Raw genomic sequence first — 16,529 nt, forward strand, 5'->3', positions numbered from 1 at the left:
AAGTCCTAAATATAAACCTTTGCCTGTGAACTAAAATTACTAATGGAATTTGGCTCTAGCCACAGAAAGGGTTTAAAATCTCCTGTCTAAAGCCTTATTTGATCATGTTTCCTTTGCTGGTTGCAGTATACTGTATCAGATATGTGATTACCTAGATTCTTGCATTGTAGTCACTGTATTAATTAAAATTACCACAATTTAAGATTTATTATGATTAGGCTCATATTTCTGATTAAGAATTCCCACAAAGAAATACCAGTGTATAGGTTAGGAAGCATACATGTATTTATCCTGTTATGTCCAGGAGGTATTGGCCAGTGGAGCCTTGACTTGCAGTGTTGGGTTCACTGGGCACTCTGTGCTCAGGCCATGCCTGCAGTCACCTGTCACCTGGGGCATCCTTCTGTCAGGGGCCTGGCTCACATGCCAGATGCCTAGAAATTTTTAAAAAGTGACTAAATTATTATTTTTCATCCTGGTCAAAATTTCTGGCAAAAACCCCAGAAGTTATGCCCCAGAAAGCTACATGAACAGTGGCCCTACTGAGAGCACAAGGAGGAATTAAGCCTTCTGTTAAACCTTCTTTGTGTCCCAGAACAGTAATTTTCACTTTTCCCATTTGCTCCACTGAATCTGTCATGATGAAGGACACACAAAGGACCAATATAGCTGCCTTGGGAAGTGGAATTTATGTTTCTGACTCAGAAGTTAGGTCTTATATGACAATGACATTCAGCAAATAAGGAGAAATTCTAAAGAACATGGAGAATGAGTTTAGGGGGCAGGGCAGAAGCATACTGGAGCTGAGTTTTGGTTTGTGTGAATATGTGTTTGTGTGATAACCAGCATATCTCTCAAATACCAGCATGCCCAGAGTTGTGGCTGCCCCATCCCTGGAAGTGTTCAAGTTTGAGAAACTTCCTCTAACGGAAAGTGCCCCCACCCATGGTAGGGGGTTGGAACTAAATTATCTTTAAGGTGCCTTCAAACACAATCATTTGACAACTGTGGGTTTAGCTAAAAGGATTATGCCCTATGTAATCCTGATATCCACCAACTGAAATACCTTCTTAGTTGGGAGGGTCTGCATTTTTCTTTCCTCAAGATGGAAGGGGGATAGAAAAACAAAGGGAGTAATTGCAAATAATTTTAATTAATATCTTAAAATTTATTCTGTCAGATTTTTTTCTCTAAATGTGCAGAAACATACTGTGCAGTGCATGACAGCATGACTGAGGGTGAGTCTGTTCAAGAACTGATCTGCCAAAACTCTGAAGAAACCAAAATTAAAGTTACAATATTTCTTAACCAAGGACATATGCTGCTTGATTTCCTGGTTTGCCCATCAAATCTACTATTTGTTTAAAAGAGCCTGTCTAAGGGCCCTTAAATTTTGCCAAGCCTTGAAACATGCACACACAGAAACTGTACCGGGGACCAAACACTTTGCAAAAATACCTAAAAATAATAATTTAGATGTTTGAAGAATTTTACATAGGATGATGATCTTTAATATACAAAATATGCTACAACACTTTGGATGAATATGACCTGACATAAGCAATTAAAATGGCTATTTTTTTTAATGTTTTCAAAAAATTATTTTGACAGTATGTTAATCTAAATTCAACACTATAACCAGAGTGTTTCAGTCTGGCTAATGAAAAGAACAAAATGAAGAGAAGCAAAGAAGGTATGTATTTATTAGTTTATTATTTATTGAAGAAGTAGTCCAACTGGGAATAAGTTCAAGCTCTGAAGCTGGTCACACAAAAGAATTTCCAAAGATACCCTGACACATAAAGTCCAAACACATCTCCACATTATATCCATGCCTGAGCAACAGCCTCAGCATCATGTCACCATTCAAAGAATACCAAATGCACTGGGGAAATGCGTATCATTAAGCAACAAAATTAGCAGTTGACATCTGCTCCATAAGACAGGAGTAGCTTTAGAATTCCATGCCTGTCAGCTCTCAATGCTATGAGAACACAGTTTAAAGGATCCTTGTTTGGATTTGCTCCTGCTTTGAGCAATATTTTGGTACAAAGAATTCCATTATTACAAACAGCACAACAAAGTGCAGGCTGTCTTTTGTCATCATAAGTATTGGAAGTTATGTGTTTAGACAAGAGAGTGTTGACATCCAAACCATTTTCAATGACAAGCTCTAGACACTGGTTCTGGCTGTCCACAGCAGAATGAACAGTGCTTGACCCACTTTCCTGGATTAAAATTTGGGACGTGGCTATAATGAGATACTTCCTACCCCTAAAAAACAGTGAACAAAACTAGGCAGGTGTAACTTCCTTACAGGAAGAAAATAACCCTCACCCATCTATGTTCTTAGTTACCACCTAGACATCTTACAAAAGATCAAAAGACAGAAACACCAGTTTTGAGCCCTGTCAAATAAGATGTGTTTAATTTGTTTCCGTGGTTTTCACTTAATTCTAAGAAGCATGTTTTGCATTTTGCTTTGTTTATGCTAAAAATAAAAAATAATTAAATCTAATGTAACACAGGTACTTCTGAAATAGAAATGTACATAAATATACGTTTGCAAGTTTACTACAGACATCTTTGATGTAACCTTGAGCCACATTGCTTCTTTGAGAAAATGTAAAGTCCAAGCTCACACTCACAACTGATGCCCCTCATAAGCCTCTTTGTGTATGGGAAGCAGTCCTGACTCACCAGCACATTGCCACTTCCTCCATATTCCAAAAGCAGAGCTATGCAGCCTAGACAGTGTCCTCCAGCTGCTTGAAACAATACTGGTACAGGATCATCTGCTAAGGCCTTGACATATCCAACCCAAAGGAGGATACGGAACTTCTATTTATATCCAAAGTTACTTACAGATCATCATAAAAACAAACCCACAGAACTTTCCTCCTTTTTTTCAGATATATTTAAGTTAAAACTTTACTAAAGCACGGAATATTTTTTGTGGCAAATATAAAACTCAAAATCAAAATAAGACGTGTACAGACACAAGTTCAAGTGCTCACCTGAGCGGACTCTGCTTTGACTGTAAGCATTACAACTGAGGACGACGTGTACAGACACAAGTTCAAGTTTAGACTGAGCGGACTCTGCTTTGACTGTAAGCATTACAACTGAGGACTTTCAAACCAACATATTTCTAATATACTTCATTAATTAATACCAATATAGTTCCATATGTGGAAGGAAAGGTAGGAGTGAGGGAAGGATGGAGTGGAGTAAAGAGAAACATAAAAGGGCAAGAAGAGCACATATAGCAATCTCTCCTTGACTGAAATGGATTGCTTTCAACTCTGCCACTCCTCTCACATGCATTACAGAAATATGTAAGCATCACTCCAATCCAGCAGAAAGACTCACATATGCTTCCTTTCCTTCTAGCTAATTTCCTCTTTTTTTCATGAAAGACCTCAGCCCTCAGGCAAGATGTATGCCAGTGGAGAGGTGAATTTCTCTTTTTGAGACTACATATCATTATGATTAAGATGCTCCAGCACATCACAGAGACCACATTCAGACATAACCCCCAGTGGTGTTACTCAATATTTGTCCTTAATGTTAACATTTCTATCATTCTTCAGAACATCAACAATGTCTTCGTATCTCTGTTTTGCAGCTTCTTGCATTGTTGACCAATAAGTTTCTCCTTGTAACTTATGGTTTTGGGATAAACACCCTTTTCAGGATCATTTGCACATTTTCCACAAAGCCAGTTTTTGCTGCCAGAGTTAGTGCTGTTTTCCATTGCATGTTTTTTATTGCCACATTGATTCATAAGATGCTAGAGGTAAGAAAAACAAGAAAATAAAATAAAGCACAAGGCTGTTAACACATACACATACATCAGAAATCCTTAAATGCTAAGTTTTTATTAAAAGCATTTGTAATTATGTTAACCTAACAGTACTGCCAAACACACTTGAATACTGAATGGTAATTTTTGCTTTGTCTGTAAGCTTCTGAAAAAAATGTTAAATATGGTCCAATTTATTTGCTGGTGTAAACTGATGCAATTTTTCCAAAACCAGAAAATTAGCTGGAACATTTAAACAACATAAGGAAGATGCTCCATGGAGGACTTGATCATACCTCTTTTAGTTAACAGTTCTAGCCTGTTGGTGTCTTCATTATTCTATGTTTCTTCATTGCTCCCCTTATCTTATGGGATATTTTAATCTTTCCTGCCATCTAAAGTGACTTCAAATACTTGTGGAAGTGGCCGAACTGCAGCCTCGTGCAGCAGAAACCACTCTCTTTGATCAGTTTCCTTCAAAGCATATGTCAGGTTCTTGAAGCCCAGATACTTGGCCTTACAAACTTGAACAGATAAATGTGATGCAGTTGAAAAAATAGTATGCCAAAAGCTCAGATTTGCAAAGGGACTATTTTATTTAATTTTAGGGTGTGGTTTTTGTTTTGGTTTGGTTTTTGTTTGTTTTGTTCTGCTTTCATCTCAGGACACCTTGCTCCATGGATGTTACAATTTTCCTATTGTTCTCACTAGGTGATACAATAAAATGTCTCACCTCATGTCATTATCTCTTTTAATGGTCATTAATATGTTAAAACCACCCAAAACAAACCCCAAACACTCACAAATATTGTTTTATCTTTATACTGCCAGAGCACAGTCTATTAAAGAAGAAAAAGGTCTTAGGACTCCCTGCACTATTTCTGCAGTTGTGAAGTTTAATGGACATTCACATGAGTTTGGTACACAAGGTCAGGCAATGGTCAAGCCATGCCAGCTATTATTTTCAAGGTGTGAGAGTCATTGAAATGCTCAGTGGCTTAGTAACAGAGTATGTCAAACCTTTTAACTGTAGTCATCAACTTAATTCAGTCTGTTCATATCACCAACTGTAACTGTGGCTTATGTTCACTATGCTTTTTCCTCATGATATCACATCAACCAACCATCTTACTAGTAAATTCTCATTTTAACTCGAAGGTCAGGAATTTTGCTCTTTACAACATATTCTAGGTTTTTGAACTGTAAAATGCAGTCTTTATATGTCGTAAAACACACAGAAAGAAAAACGCTTTAAGTTAATACATCTTGTACCTACCTAGGTTTTTCCAAATGAGCTTTGGGTTTTGATAGTTTCTCTGTTTGATTCAATCTTAGTGACTTAACACATTTGTCCTGTTGAATCTTTTTTTTTTAATTTTTAAACCACTACTTCCACAATTTGTGCGTTTGTGCAGTCATGTGCTCTTTCTGAACACTTATCATCCTCAAAATGTTGCACAAATATTACACAATTATACTAAGTCCCTGTTGTATGTTTGTAATAGATCATGGTTCTAGTCATCCTGCAAACAGAAAAGGAACATTGGAAATGGTATTTGGAAGAAATCTTCTAGAACTTATTTTCAAGGGGAAGTGTTAACCAACTTTCTCTTCAGACTAGTTTCTGCATTGCTCTTGTAAGCACTAAGTCACTCGAAGAACCATAGCCAATATTATAATCCCATCCACAAATACCTTACTAGTTAGTACATTATGGTAAAGCTTGCAAACCAAAATTAAATCAGTAAGGGCTTACATTTAGATTGACTCAGAAATTAACTGACTAAAGTTCTCTTGGATTCAGACTCCCACATAATATGGTTTCTCACCTCTTTCAATGTGTACTGGAATCATGGTCTGGGTTTTCAACTGCAAGGAAACAAATTTGAAGGAAGATGTTAAAAATCTCTATGTCAATCCCATTTTCTCTGATGGAGAAAATATACAACTTGGGTTTTGAGTGCCATCTCTGAACACGAAAAAAAGGAGTCCAAGAATAATTAAAGAATATTCACTAGTACATTTTCATTTGGGGCTTAGAAAAATAGAGCTTCATGTTGTTCGTAAAGGACAAGATTTTCTGAAGGTTCTCTTCTCTGTCCCTTCCTATTGTGTCCACAGTCAAGGCTTCAGCGTAACAGGCCAAAAGAAGATTTAACACGGAAGTTAGACTGCTGAACTGCTCATCACAATGTGGACACATGCACCACTCTCCCTCATCTCTTCTGGGCAATACATTCCACTGACAGGCAGAAGAATTTTGAGGCAACATTCCTTAATGCATTTTTCCTCTCATTTTCATTAACACTCCTCAAATTCTGATGGCAGCTTAAAGCTTTCATCATTTAACTCACAAATACACTCTTGTTATGAACACCCACAAACCTTTTATAGAGCAAAGATAAAATCTCTCCTGGACTAGCAGTTTCAGAGGTATACATCAATGAACATAACTGCAACCTCAATCTGCCATCAGCTAAAAGGAAAATACATTTTAGAGCACATTAATATCTTGTTGGCAGCTAAGAGGTGCTCCTAATGAAACAGTTAATTTACGTGAGCTAATTTATTAAGGAAAAATATGTAACATTCATAATCTTATTTCCTCCACAACTGCTTTAAGACAAAAGTTACCTTTCCCTTTTTCACACCTTTCATTTTGAAAACCCTCTATCTGAAGATTTGAAGCCATTGATAAAACTTTTTTTTAATGAATCAAGATCACCCTATTGGATCCACATGGAAGGACCTTCATGCCCTGCCAGCCTTACTGAAGTTGTTGTCCTTTGGAAAGTTGAGAATTATTATATTCCAGCCCATCATATATTTACCCCAGAGCCTGAATGAAAATGGCTCCTGAAGATTTACACATGCCTTGGATCAGACCCTCACACTGCAAACTCTCTGAAAAAAAAGTCAGTTTAGTGTATTAAAAAGACTTTTTAGCAATGTTCACATATGGTCTACTCATGCCAGATGATCAACATGCTCCCAACATCAGTGTTTCCAGGAAGAGTTAGGAACACTAAGCAAGATAGTTTTTTAGTAATAAAATCCTTTTATTTTCATTGGAATGTATTTCCTTTCTATGGCTTCTTTCTCTCCAAAAGATCAGAGGAATAAACCAGTTTAGAGGCCACTACAGAAAATTTTCTCTGGTTATGCAGTTTCCATACCCAAAACTTCCTCCTGCTTTGCTGTACTCCCCTGAGTGATTTCATCACAAGTATCAAAAACTCTTGAACACAAACTTAACCAGAAGGGTCTCAGATGTGCTGTGTTTCAAAATTGCTGTGAGTACTATTTTCAAATGAACTTATCCCACAAAAGTTCATATATTGTAAAATGGCAAAGTTGGTTAGAAGTAACTGTGGCAGGGTAGAGTCAGTGCAAGGCAAAGAGCTCCCCACAGCTCTGGACACGCTGCCAAGGGTCTACAGGCACTCCGAGAGCCTGATCTGCTCTATCACTGCTGGTGATACACCGTGCTGAGCTGACAAGGGCTGACCAAAGCATGGATGTTCCACAGGGATCACAGGGCAACAAAACAGCACGGCTGATACACTGAGCAGCAACAGAAACATCGCTGCTCCATTACGTGATGTGGCAATGAAAAGCCTAAAAAGCTCAGCAGGAAAATCTTCTTCCATTCACCCTTGGCAGTTTCTCAACTGCCAGACCCACACACTAGATCACTGGAAACAATTGCAAACCCTTACTCTAAATGAGTTTTAGTTTTTTATATTCCAAAGAATATTTTCCTTAAAAAACCATTTTGAGTAGCCTGATATTTTTCTGATACTTTTTATATTCATACCTGAAAAACTGGATATTACTTCTTGATGTTTTACTTAGAAAAAATGTTTTTCTCTGTAAATTGCTGTGTTCTCATTAGAAAAAATATTAACTACTTGCTAATCATGGAAGTTTGTATCTTTCCTTGGAAAGAAGTGTATCAAGCATTTATTTCTTTTAAACACATAAAGTTATGTGAGAGTTAGTGTTATTCTAATTTCTTATCCTCAAAATAAACTAGACAATCTTAGCTTTACTCTTTAAATAGAAGGCACTTGGGCAGGCACAGAGGTTATTCATAGCAATAAAATAACTACTAGCAATCTAAATTTGGACTCAGTCTCTCAAGTATTAAGTTTTTTAAACTATTTCTCTGCTAGTTTAATTGGCGAGCATAGCACAGTCTCACCATTTCAACCCATTATCTTGCCAGTGCTACTCTGAGGCCTGAATTTTGAACAGCCAGGAACAGTGCCCTGCAAGCTGAGGTGTCCTGTGATACTTCTAAAATTAAATACGCAGTTGCTAGATAAATTAAGGTCTGACCTTGTACAACTGTAACATAAGCAGACTCGACCCTCAGGAAAGTATTACACATGACTTCTCTAAAATCTCATCAAATGTAACACGAGGTCTGGGGATATAAGATTATCTGTGTCCCCATTGGTTAAACAACTCCCATTAAGAAAATTAATTATTTGCCAATTATTCTCAAGCACTACATTAACAACACATGGGAGCATATTTACATAAATCACAACAAATTTGAGAAGGTCTAGCCTTCAGCTAGCTGCAGATCCCACCATATTTCATCACCAAACACTCACCTCTCTCTCTGAGGCTGACATGATGCAAAGCTTTATAGATTCAATGACTGACAATTACAGTACTTATTTAACTAGTTTAATAACTTGAAGCTGGACAAAGAAGAGGAAGCATGGCACCACAGACAGCAGTGATGAAAATACAGAATAATCCCAGAGTAAGATCAAGAACAGCACTACCCAGCATGCTAAACCCAGCATGCCAAACCCAGGCATAGGATGAGGAAGAAGCTGGAAACATCACTCATTCAAAACCTGTGTTGTTCTGGTTTTAACCAATTAGTTATCATTCTTACCATAATGAACAGACAATAAGGGCATACAACAAATTTAAAAAACCCCAAACTTCCATCTTGTCTTTAATTGTTCTAATGAAATTAAATTTTACTGTGAACTCCTCCATGACTTTTGACTCACTTGCATTTATAGAGCCATAAAAGTGTAAGCTTAACTAAGGCATTGCATGCATTTCAATCTTTGAATGTAAGATCAACAAAAACATTTAATGATGATAAATAATATTCACTGCAACTTCTTTGGCCAGTGGGACCTAACTAAAGGTGGCATGCCCCTAAAAAACCCCAGTATAACAGAAGCAGACAGAAACAATGCTCAGATCCTGTCCTGCTGCTGGCTATGAGATATACTCTTATCTAATTAAAAAACGAAAAATATGTATTTATAATATATATCAAGAACACGAATGCTGTAATTATTTACTTTCAGTTCTCTCATTTCCTTTACATAACCAGGACACCATCAGAATTAGTGCATACCCACATTACAAACATGGTATTGTTTTGATTTTCAGATATTTTAATAACATTATGCATTGTGCATGAAGTGCCATCATACATAATTACTAGATATAAATCCATCTATTATGTTTCATGCAGAATAAATAAGTTGTTGTTGTACATATACCACATCACGTGGCAATTTGAGATCCAATACCATGAGATAAACTCATTGGTGAGACAAATACAGAATGAAGAGCTGTAGCAAGGCCTTCCTAGGCTACCTACATACTGAATATTAATGCATAGGATACTAGTCCTAACAGAATCACCAGTGTAAAGCAAATAAACTGTGAAATGCTGTGTGGGTGGTTTGGGGTTTTTTTTGTTTATTTGTTTTCTAAGTCAGTGTTGACTGCACACTGATAATACTTTGTAGGTTTCAGCTTTGTTATATTTTAAAATAAATCATGGCTTGAAATGGGATTTGGCCAGTTTGGAGAATTTCCCACAGTACCACTTTGAGACTGATTTCCCAAAGATTTTCATCAGCAAGGCCGGCTGTTTTTGCCATTGTTGGGATGTGGCAAGGACCCTGCATGCTCAGGCTGCCTGCACAGTCACTCACAACCTCTGCTGGGACAACGCTGACCGTGTCTGTGCTGGGCTCTGAGTGCCATCAGGAGCTGATCCTCTGGTTGGACCATCAGAGACAAGGGGAAAACACAGGGCTGGGCCAATACAGAGAAAGGCAGGAACTTTTAAAGACTGGGGAAAGAGAAAGAATTTCAGTACCTAGGCAAGAAACTCCAGCTCTTTCTAATGCGGTTGCAAAGAACACAAACTCTGAACACTGATACGAGCTGTATCAGCCACTTTGCTTTAGTTGCAGATTGGAGGAAGTGCTTGTTTTATCAAAGCACTGGCTTCCAGGGAGAAATCAGGTATTATAAACTCAGCTGGTGGAGTTCCTTTACTAGTTATGAAAAATAAGAGCTCAAGAGCAGGACAAACTAATTACAAAGAAAGACTCGTCCAGAATAAGATATAAACTTACAACATAATTAGTGTAAAGTACTGCTATGCAAAATTCATGCTTTAAGTTAGCAACTAAGCGTAAGACTTAACAGAGGAACAACTGGATCTTCAAATGAACATCATGTTCACCTCTACCAATAATTTGAACTGTCTTTTCACTGCTCTTTTGTCCCGCTGTGGCTACGTCAAGGTCCTTAACTAAGTTCCCTATTTTCTGCCTGGCTCTGTTTCAGGGCGGTTTTTGCTGTCGGCGCATGCGCAGCGCGGCGCCCTCCGCTGCGTCCTCTGAGGGCGCCGCGAGCGCGGCCATGGCGGGGGCGCTGAGGAAGGTGAGGCGCCGCTGGGGCCTTGGGCCGCGTCCTGCTCCTGCGCGGGGCCGGCGTCTCTGGGGGAGGGCAAGGAGTGCCGCAGCCGTGGGGTGAGAGCGAGCGGCCACCCTGCCATGCGAGGGAAAGGCCGCGGGCAGCGCAGGGCCTGGGTCACCTCCCCGGCAGCCGGGGGCGGCTGGAGCCGGGGGCGCCGGCGCTGCCCCAGCAGCTGCTTGGTGCGCATCACACAGAGCATCGCCAGCCGTCGAACGAAGGGATTGTCCCGCTCTGCTCTGCCCTGGGGGTTCCGCCGCAGCCGCGCCCACAGCGGCCCCGCGCACGCGCACTGCTGCCGCCCGCCGGCCGGGGCCGCTGCGGCGCATGCGCAGCGCGGCGCCCTCCGCTGCGTCCTCTGAGGGCGCCGCGAGCGCGGCCATGGCGGGGGCGCTGAGGAAGGTGAGGCGCCGCCGGGGCCTTGGGCCGCGTCCTGCTCCTGCGCGGGGCCGGCGTCTCTGGGGGAGGGCAAGGAGTGCCGCAGCCGTGGGGTGAGAGCGAGCGGCCACCCTGCCATGCGAGGGAAAGGCCGCGGGCAGCGCAGGGCCTGGGTCACCTCCCCGGCAGCCGGGGGCGGCTGGAGCCGGGGGCGCCGGCGCTGCCCCAGCAGCTGCTTGGTGCGCATCACACAGAGCATCGCCAGCCGTCGAACGAAGGGATTGTCCCGCTCTGCTCTGCCCTGGGGCGGCCTCACCTTGAGTGTTTTGATCCCTGCGGTCTGAGAAGGATACTAAGCTGTTAGAGAGCATCCAAAGGAGGGCAACGGAGATGTTAAAGGGCTTGTAGGAGAAGCCCTGTGAGGAGCGCCTGAGGTCATTGTTCTGCTCAGCCTGGAGAAGAGAAGCCTGGGGGGAGATACTGCAGTTACAGCTTTCTCATGAGGGGAAGAGATGGGGCAGACACTGATGTCTGTGGTGACCAGTGATAGAACCCGAGGGAATGGCCTGAAGCTCTGTCAGGGAGGTTTAGGTTGGATGTTAGAAAAAGGTTCTTCACCCAGAGGGTGTTTGGGCACTGAACAGGCTCCCCAGAGAAGTGGTCACAGCACCAGCCTGACAGAATTCAGGAAGTGTTTGGACAATGCTCTTGGGCTCATGGTGTGACCCTTGGGAACCATGCTGTGCAGGGCAGCAGCTGGACTGGATGATCCTGTGGGTCCCTTCCAACTCAGGATATTTTATGATTCTGATTCCGGTAAGGTGAGCTGCTCCCTCGTGGAGTACTGGAACTCTGGGTAGTGGGCATATGGCAGGAGGTAGGGCTGGTGTCATGGAGTGGTCCCTGTCAGGTGAATATTGAGTCAAAGCAAAATAATTAGTGTGGAAATGGATGCTTAGGTGTGTTAAGTATGTTTATGCTCTCTCTGCAGACCACTGGACTTGTAGGACTGGCTGTAGCTGAGAACCCTCATGAGGTATGTAACATGTCTTGTTCTGTAGTAATGGAAACTCTCTCTGAGCTCTAAGGTTTTTTGATGTGTTTGCATGTGTAGGTATGCAGTGCCAGTTTAATGAAATAATGAAAATAGTCCACTATGATAAAGATTTAATGCATGTCACTATAAGTTATTTTACACATGTACATTTTGTGGCATGCACTGATTTCAAAAACCTCTCTAGTATAAGTATCTTTATGAACCAATATTTGACTTTTTCATCAGTAATGCCAAAAGTTGCATTCAGTTCTTCATAATTATAATTCCTGCTTCACAGACAAAAAGATTTTTGCTGCTTTGCTGGGTAAGGAAGAATTGAAACACTTTATACTAAAGGGATAGCCTGGTCTTAGATGATAGAGTAGCCATGTGCAAAGCCACACCAAGGCCCTGGGATGGAGTACTGCAGTGGTATTCAGAAGCTGCATTAGGTGGTTCTCATAGCAATATGTGGCTTTCTTTTTACCTCCTCAGGCTCACATCAGGCTTATTCAGGGGCCATTAGCTTTGAAACAACTTCAGTGATTTTTTTTAAGTTCTCCACTTTGAGTAGCCATGTGCAAAGCCACACCAAAGCCCTGGGATGAGTACTGCAGTGGTACTCAGAAGCTGCATTAGGTGGTTCTGATAGCAATATGTGGCTTTCTTTTTACCTCCTCAGGCTCAGTAGTGTAAGTATGTTTGGCACATCAGGCTTATTCAGGGGCCATTAGCTTTGAAACAACTTCAGTGATTTTTTTTAAGTTCTCCACTTTGAAATTTCTTATTATAAGCAATTCTACTTCAAAAATGCTTTTGACTCCAATACTTAAGAATGCTGTAAAAAAGAACCCTTGAAAAAATCACTGCTGTTTGGTAGAAATTATTCTAGCTCAGTCTACAGCCTTGTCAGACACCTTCTGGGTGAACTTAGTACATTTTAGGTTTTTTTCAGCAACTTAAAGCTAAGAGTAAAGTACTGGACAATGGTTTAGTTGAAGTTCAGATTGTTTGCCAATCTTCTTTTTGTTTCCTGTTTTTTCTTCCTTGTACTTATTTTAGTGATCTGCTTCTATTTCTTCTTTTTCCTATGGGACATCCATTCTTTGTCAGGTAGATACAATTACCCAGTACAAAAGTGTGAATTTATTCACCACAATATGTCCTTTATGCCTGCATTTAAACCCAGCAATAAAAGTTTCAGGTTTAATTCAAATCTATGTGTTACTCAGAACTTTACACAAGGAAAAGTGACAAAAAAATCTCCAGGTAAATTTTCAGTATCTGATGGGTTAGACATGAATTGTGTGTTACTCAGAACTTCACACGAGGAAAAGTGACAAAAAAACCTCCATTATAATCTCTTTGTATCTACTCACGTAAATTTTCAGTATCTGATGGGTTAGACATGAATTTGCCTTTTTATTTTTTTTAAGAGCACTTCATGGCCTTTACTGTTTTTTTCATTTTGCATCGTGTTCAGATTGCAACTGTCTTTGTTTTTTCATGGTTTTTTTTTCTTTTGAGGAATGTGACAGCAGTAATTTTTTTCAGTCCTAATAAATCCCTGATTTACCCAAGATGGAATTCAGTGGCTCAGACTTAATTATTAGTTGATTGTCCACTTCTGGATTGAATACCACATTTTGTGTATAGATAGTAGCTTAGTGGGTTTAGCAGGACAAGAAATAGGACAAGAAGCTCAATAATTGCAGTTGTGTGTTTTAACCATGTCTTGTGATCACTTCAGCGCCTGCGAATACTGTACACAAAAATCCTTGGTGTCCTGGAAAACATTCCCAAGGATGCAGCCTACAGGAAATACACCGAGCAGATTGTAAATGAGAGATTTGATTTGGTGAAAAAGGTAAGTACACTGCTAATTCATTAATGCTGCACATAAATAAATTTGTAGAATGAGAAAAGTGATTTTTGGAGTGCCTGGCTGTTTCTCAGGTGCACATGTAACTTCCAGATATCAATTCAGAAACAATTGAAGTATCAAGGTTTATTTTTGTTATTAACTGGAATGTTTTGATGGCATATGAAAAGGAATTGTTAATTTCCTGCTGATGTTTTGTGAAAATTAGAAGCAAACATAGGTTTTTTTTTGAAAGATTCATAGAAAAGTGGTAATGTTCACACATTTGCACAAAAAAAGTATGTGATCTTGCCAGTGTGGTATCTTTGCATAATCCTTGCCTTCAGTATTCATGACCACTTTTTATTACATTAAACTCTGCAATGCTGTTATTGTGTATTTAAGGTGAAAATTGAAAGCTTGCATATAATTCTGTAAAAATCTAAGAACAAGACTTTTTTCCATGATAAAAACTAAAGCTTTTAGCTGCTAATACTTCTTTGGAGTCAGTAAATAGCATTCATTCTTTGTATTTATTATTGAGTGTTTGATGTTTGCTTCTCAGTAACAAATGAGTGTGAGATTTCTTTGATAATGTGAAATTATATAAGCCAGCTGATTTAATAGTAGTTCTGAGAAGGACTGGAGTGTGATCTGGTTAAAGTGTTGTTTTCATGCTTTTCATGGGCTTTCTACTCTCACTAAAACATTTTATTGTATGTATTTGAACACACAGGAGTCTGATGTGCAAAAGCTACAGGACAAACTGAACAGTGGTCAGATAGAAGAAGTCATTGTACAGGTAAAGAGGGGAAATCAGAGATGAAGTACAAATGTGGCAGTGTTTTTTAATGCTCCTTGGGCTGAGCTTTTGTTCAGAAAATTGGAAGTTTTGTGTATCTTCCTTTGCTGCAAAACAGTCAAACAGAAGAAAAACCCCTGAAAACAAATTGTCATGTAGTGATGGGTTGGCCCTGCTAAAACCTAACAAATTAACAACTGTTTCTTGTATTATGCTTACACATATGCATGTATACCTACATTGCTTCTTACAGAGTCTAAATCAGTGAAAAGGGCAGAAGAGGATTGAATAATATTGGGGAAAATCCAAACCAAGTGGAAAATACCATGTCATTGGGAATGTCTCACTGAACAGAATGGCTGTTTGGGTATTTAGGGGTGATGGGATTTTTTTTAAAAAACAACCCACAAAAGCATACAGTTCCTTTGATAGTTATTGGTGAAATTTGTGGTAATCTGTGATCATGATAGATAGTGACATCACTGGGGTAATTAACTGACATAGAGGTAATTTAATATTTTGGCAATTGTATAATATTTAAGACTTTGTGTATGGTGTTTATTAACAGGCTGAAAATGAGCTGTCCCTGGCAAGAAAAATGATACAGTGGAAACCATGGGAGCCTCTAGTTGAAGAACCTCCTTCTGATCAGTGGAGATGGCCAATATAATTTTCAAAATGGTGTGACCTCTTCAAAGTAAAAAGAAGAAATTAATTATTAACCTATCGTTACTGACAGTTGTCTTTAAATTAAAGATAATTAAAATAATAATTAAAATATATTTTGTCCACTTACATTTAGCAATCTAAAGGCTGCTGCCAATTTCTTGGAAAAATGGTTTTAAGAAAATTCTGGCATTCCTACAACCTTTTGTTTATTTAATTTTTTGCATTCTTATTAACAGGGTACTTCTGCCTTACGCTGAGTTGTTTTTATAATCTGTATTTGTATGTTAAAAATACAGATATTACAGGCACTTGAAATCAAAATCCAAGTTGTAGAAAAGTATGTTGATTTTGTCCCACCTTTGGCTGTGTATTTTTGCTACCCCCTGACAGGGTCTTAGTGGCCATGCAGGTACTGCAGTGAGGGGTCTAATGCTTCCCAAAAAGAACAGGAGTTTAGGTTTCAGCTGAATCCCTGTCCTGAACTGGTTGTCCCTACTGCTCACATAACTAAACACTATTTCTGGCTTGTGGGAAGTACCGGGAAGATGGGAGAGGTGAGGGGGCTGACCCTACTGCCCACATAACCCTATTTCTGGCTTGTGGGAAGTACCGGGAAGATGGGAGAGGTGAGGGGGAGAAAGAAAACTGCTGCTGACATTGATGGCACAACAGGTTTCTTGTTAACAGGTAGGTTACCATACTTGGCATAACACCTGCAGCACAAACCTTGGGACTGGGATCTTAAGGACTCATTGTGTAGACTTGTATTGGTCTATTGTTGATTTCACATCTTGAGTGTTACATGTTGCTGTAAATGGGGTGACATGGCTGGCTGCCAGTCACCAGCTGGGTCCCACAGGGCTCCATCTTAGGCCCACTGCTCTTCAGTATGTTCATTAATGACTTAGATATAGGACAAGAAGGGATACTCAGTAAATTTGCTGATGACACTAATTTGGGAGGAACAGAGAAGCCTTGCAGAGAGACCTCAACAGATGACAGAGATGGGCCATCAGCATAGGAAGTTAAAGAGACAAGTGCTGGATTCTGCACCTGGGATGGGGCAACCCTGGATGCAGCAACAGACCGAGGAATGAGATACTGGAAAGTAGTGCTGCAGAAGGAGACCTGGGGTTTGGTAAATGGCACATTGAATCTGAGTGAGCAGTGCCCTGGCAGCCCTGTCCTGGGTACATCAGGCATTGCCAGCCGGGCAAGGGAG

The 16,529-nt window shown here is 40.0% G+C and overlaps 2 protein-coding genes across 3 annotated transcripts; one reads left to right on the plus strand and one right to left on the minus strand.

Annotated features, from left to right (window-relative positions):
• Positions 1–1,657: 1,657 nt before the first annotated feature.
• On the minus strand, positions 1,658–5,659 carry ASB15 (ankyrin repeat and SOCS box containing 15). Its single transcript, XM_039726669.1, is given in 10 exon segments — positions 1,658–1,878; positions 1,881–1,919; positions 1,922–2,274; positions 2,649–2,703; positions 2,706–2,821; positions 3,487–3,693; positions 3,695–3,752; positions 3,755–3,793; positions 4,198–4,329; positions 5,635–5,659. Coding segments are annotated over 10 exon segments (1,245 nt in total).
• Positions 5,660–10,478: 4,819 nt separating this feature from the next.
• NDUFA5 (NADH:ubiquinone oxidoreductase subunit A5) lies at positions 10,479–15,439 on the plus strand. 2 transcript variants are annotated; one of them, XM_039726948.1, is made up of 5 exons: positions 10,479–10,528; positions 11,931–11,975; positions 13,726–13,842; positions 14,573–14,638; positions 15,207–15,439. In XM_039726948.1, the coding sequence occupies exons 1-5, from the start codon at positions 10,508–10,510 to the stop codon at positions 15,306–15,308; spliced, it is 351 nt and encodes a 116-aa protein (XP_039582882.1). In that variant the 5' UTR covers positions 10,479–10,507; the 3' UTR covers positions 15,309–15,439. The 2 variants fall into 2 exon arrangements, with proteins under 2 accessions (XP_039582882.1, XP_039582881.1); XM_039726947.1 differs by lacking the exon at positions 10,479–10,528 and adding an exon at positions 10,852–10,963.
• The last annotated feature ends 1,090 nt before the right edge of the window (positions 15,440–16,529 follow it).

Source organism: Passer montanus, unplaced genomic scaffold, assembly GCF_014805655.1.
Source record: "Passer montanus isolate IOZ18808 unplaced genomic scaffold, ASM1480565v1 scaffold6, whole genome shotgun sequence".
Taxonomy (NCBI): Eukaryota; Metazoa; Chordata; class Aves; order Passeriformes; family Passeridae; genus Passer; species Passer montanus.

Excerpts from the sequence above, each read along its gene's own strand:
- NDUFA5 (XM_039726947.1), top strand. The coding sequence starts at position 10,889 with ATGCGCAGCGCGGCGCCCTCCGCTGCGTCCTCTGAGGGCGCCGCGAGC. Across the intron at positions 11,976-13,725 it reads TAGCTGAGAACCCTCATGAG|CGCCTGCGAATACTGTACAC; the intron begins GTATGTAACATG and ends TGATCACTTCAG. Across the intron at positions 14,639-15,206 it reads TAGAAGAAGTCATTGTACAG|GCTGAAAATGAGCTGTCCCT; the intron begins GTAAAGAGGGGA and ends GTTTATTAACAG.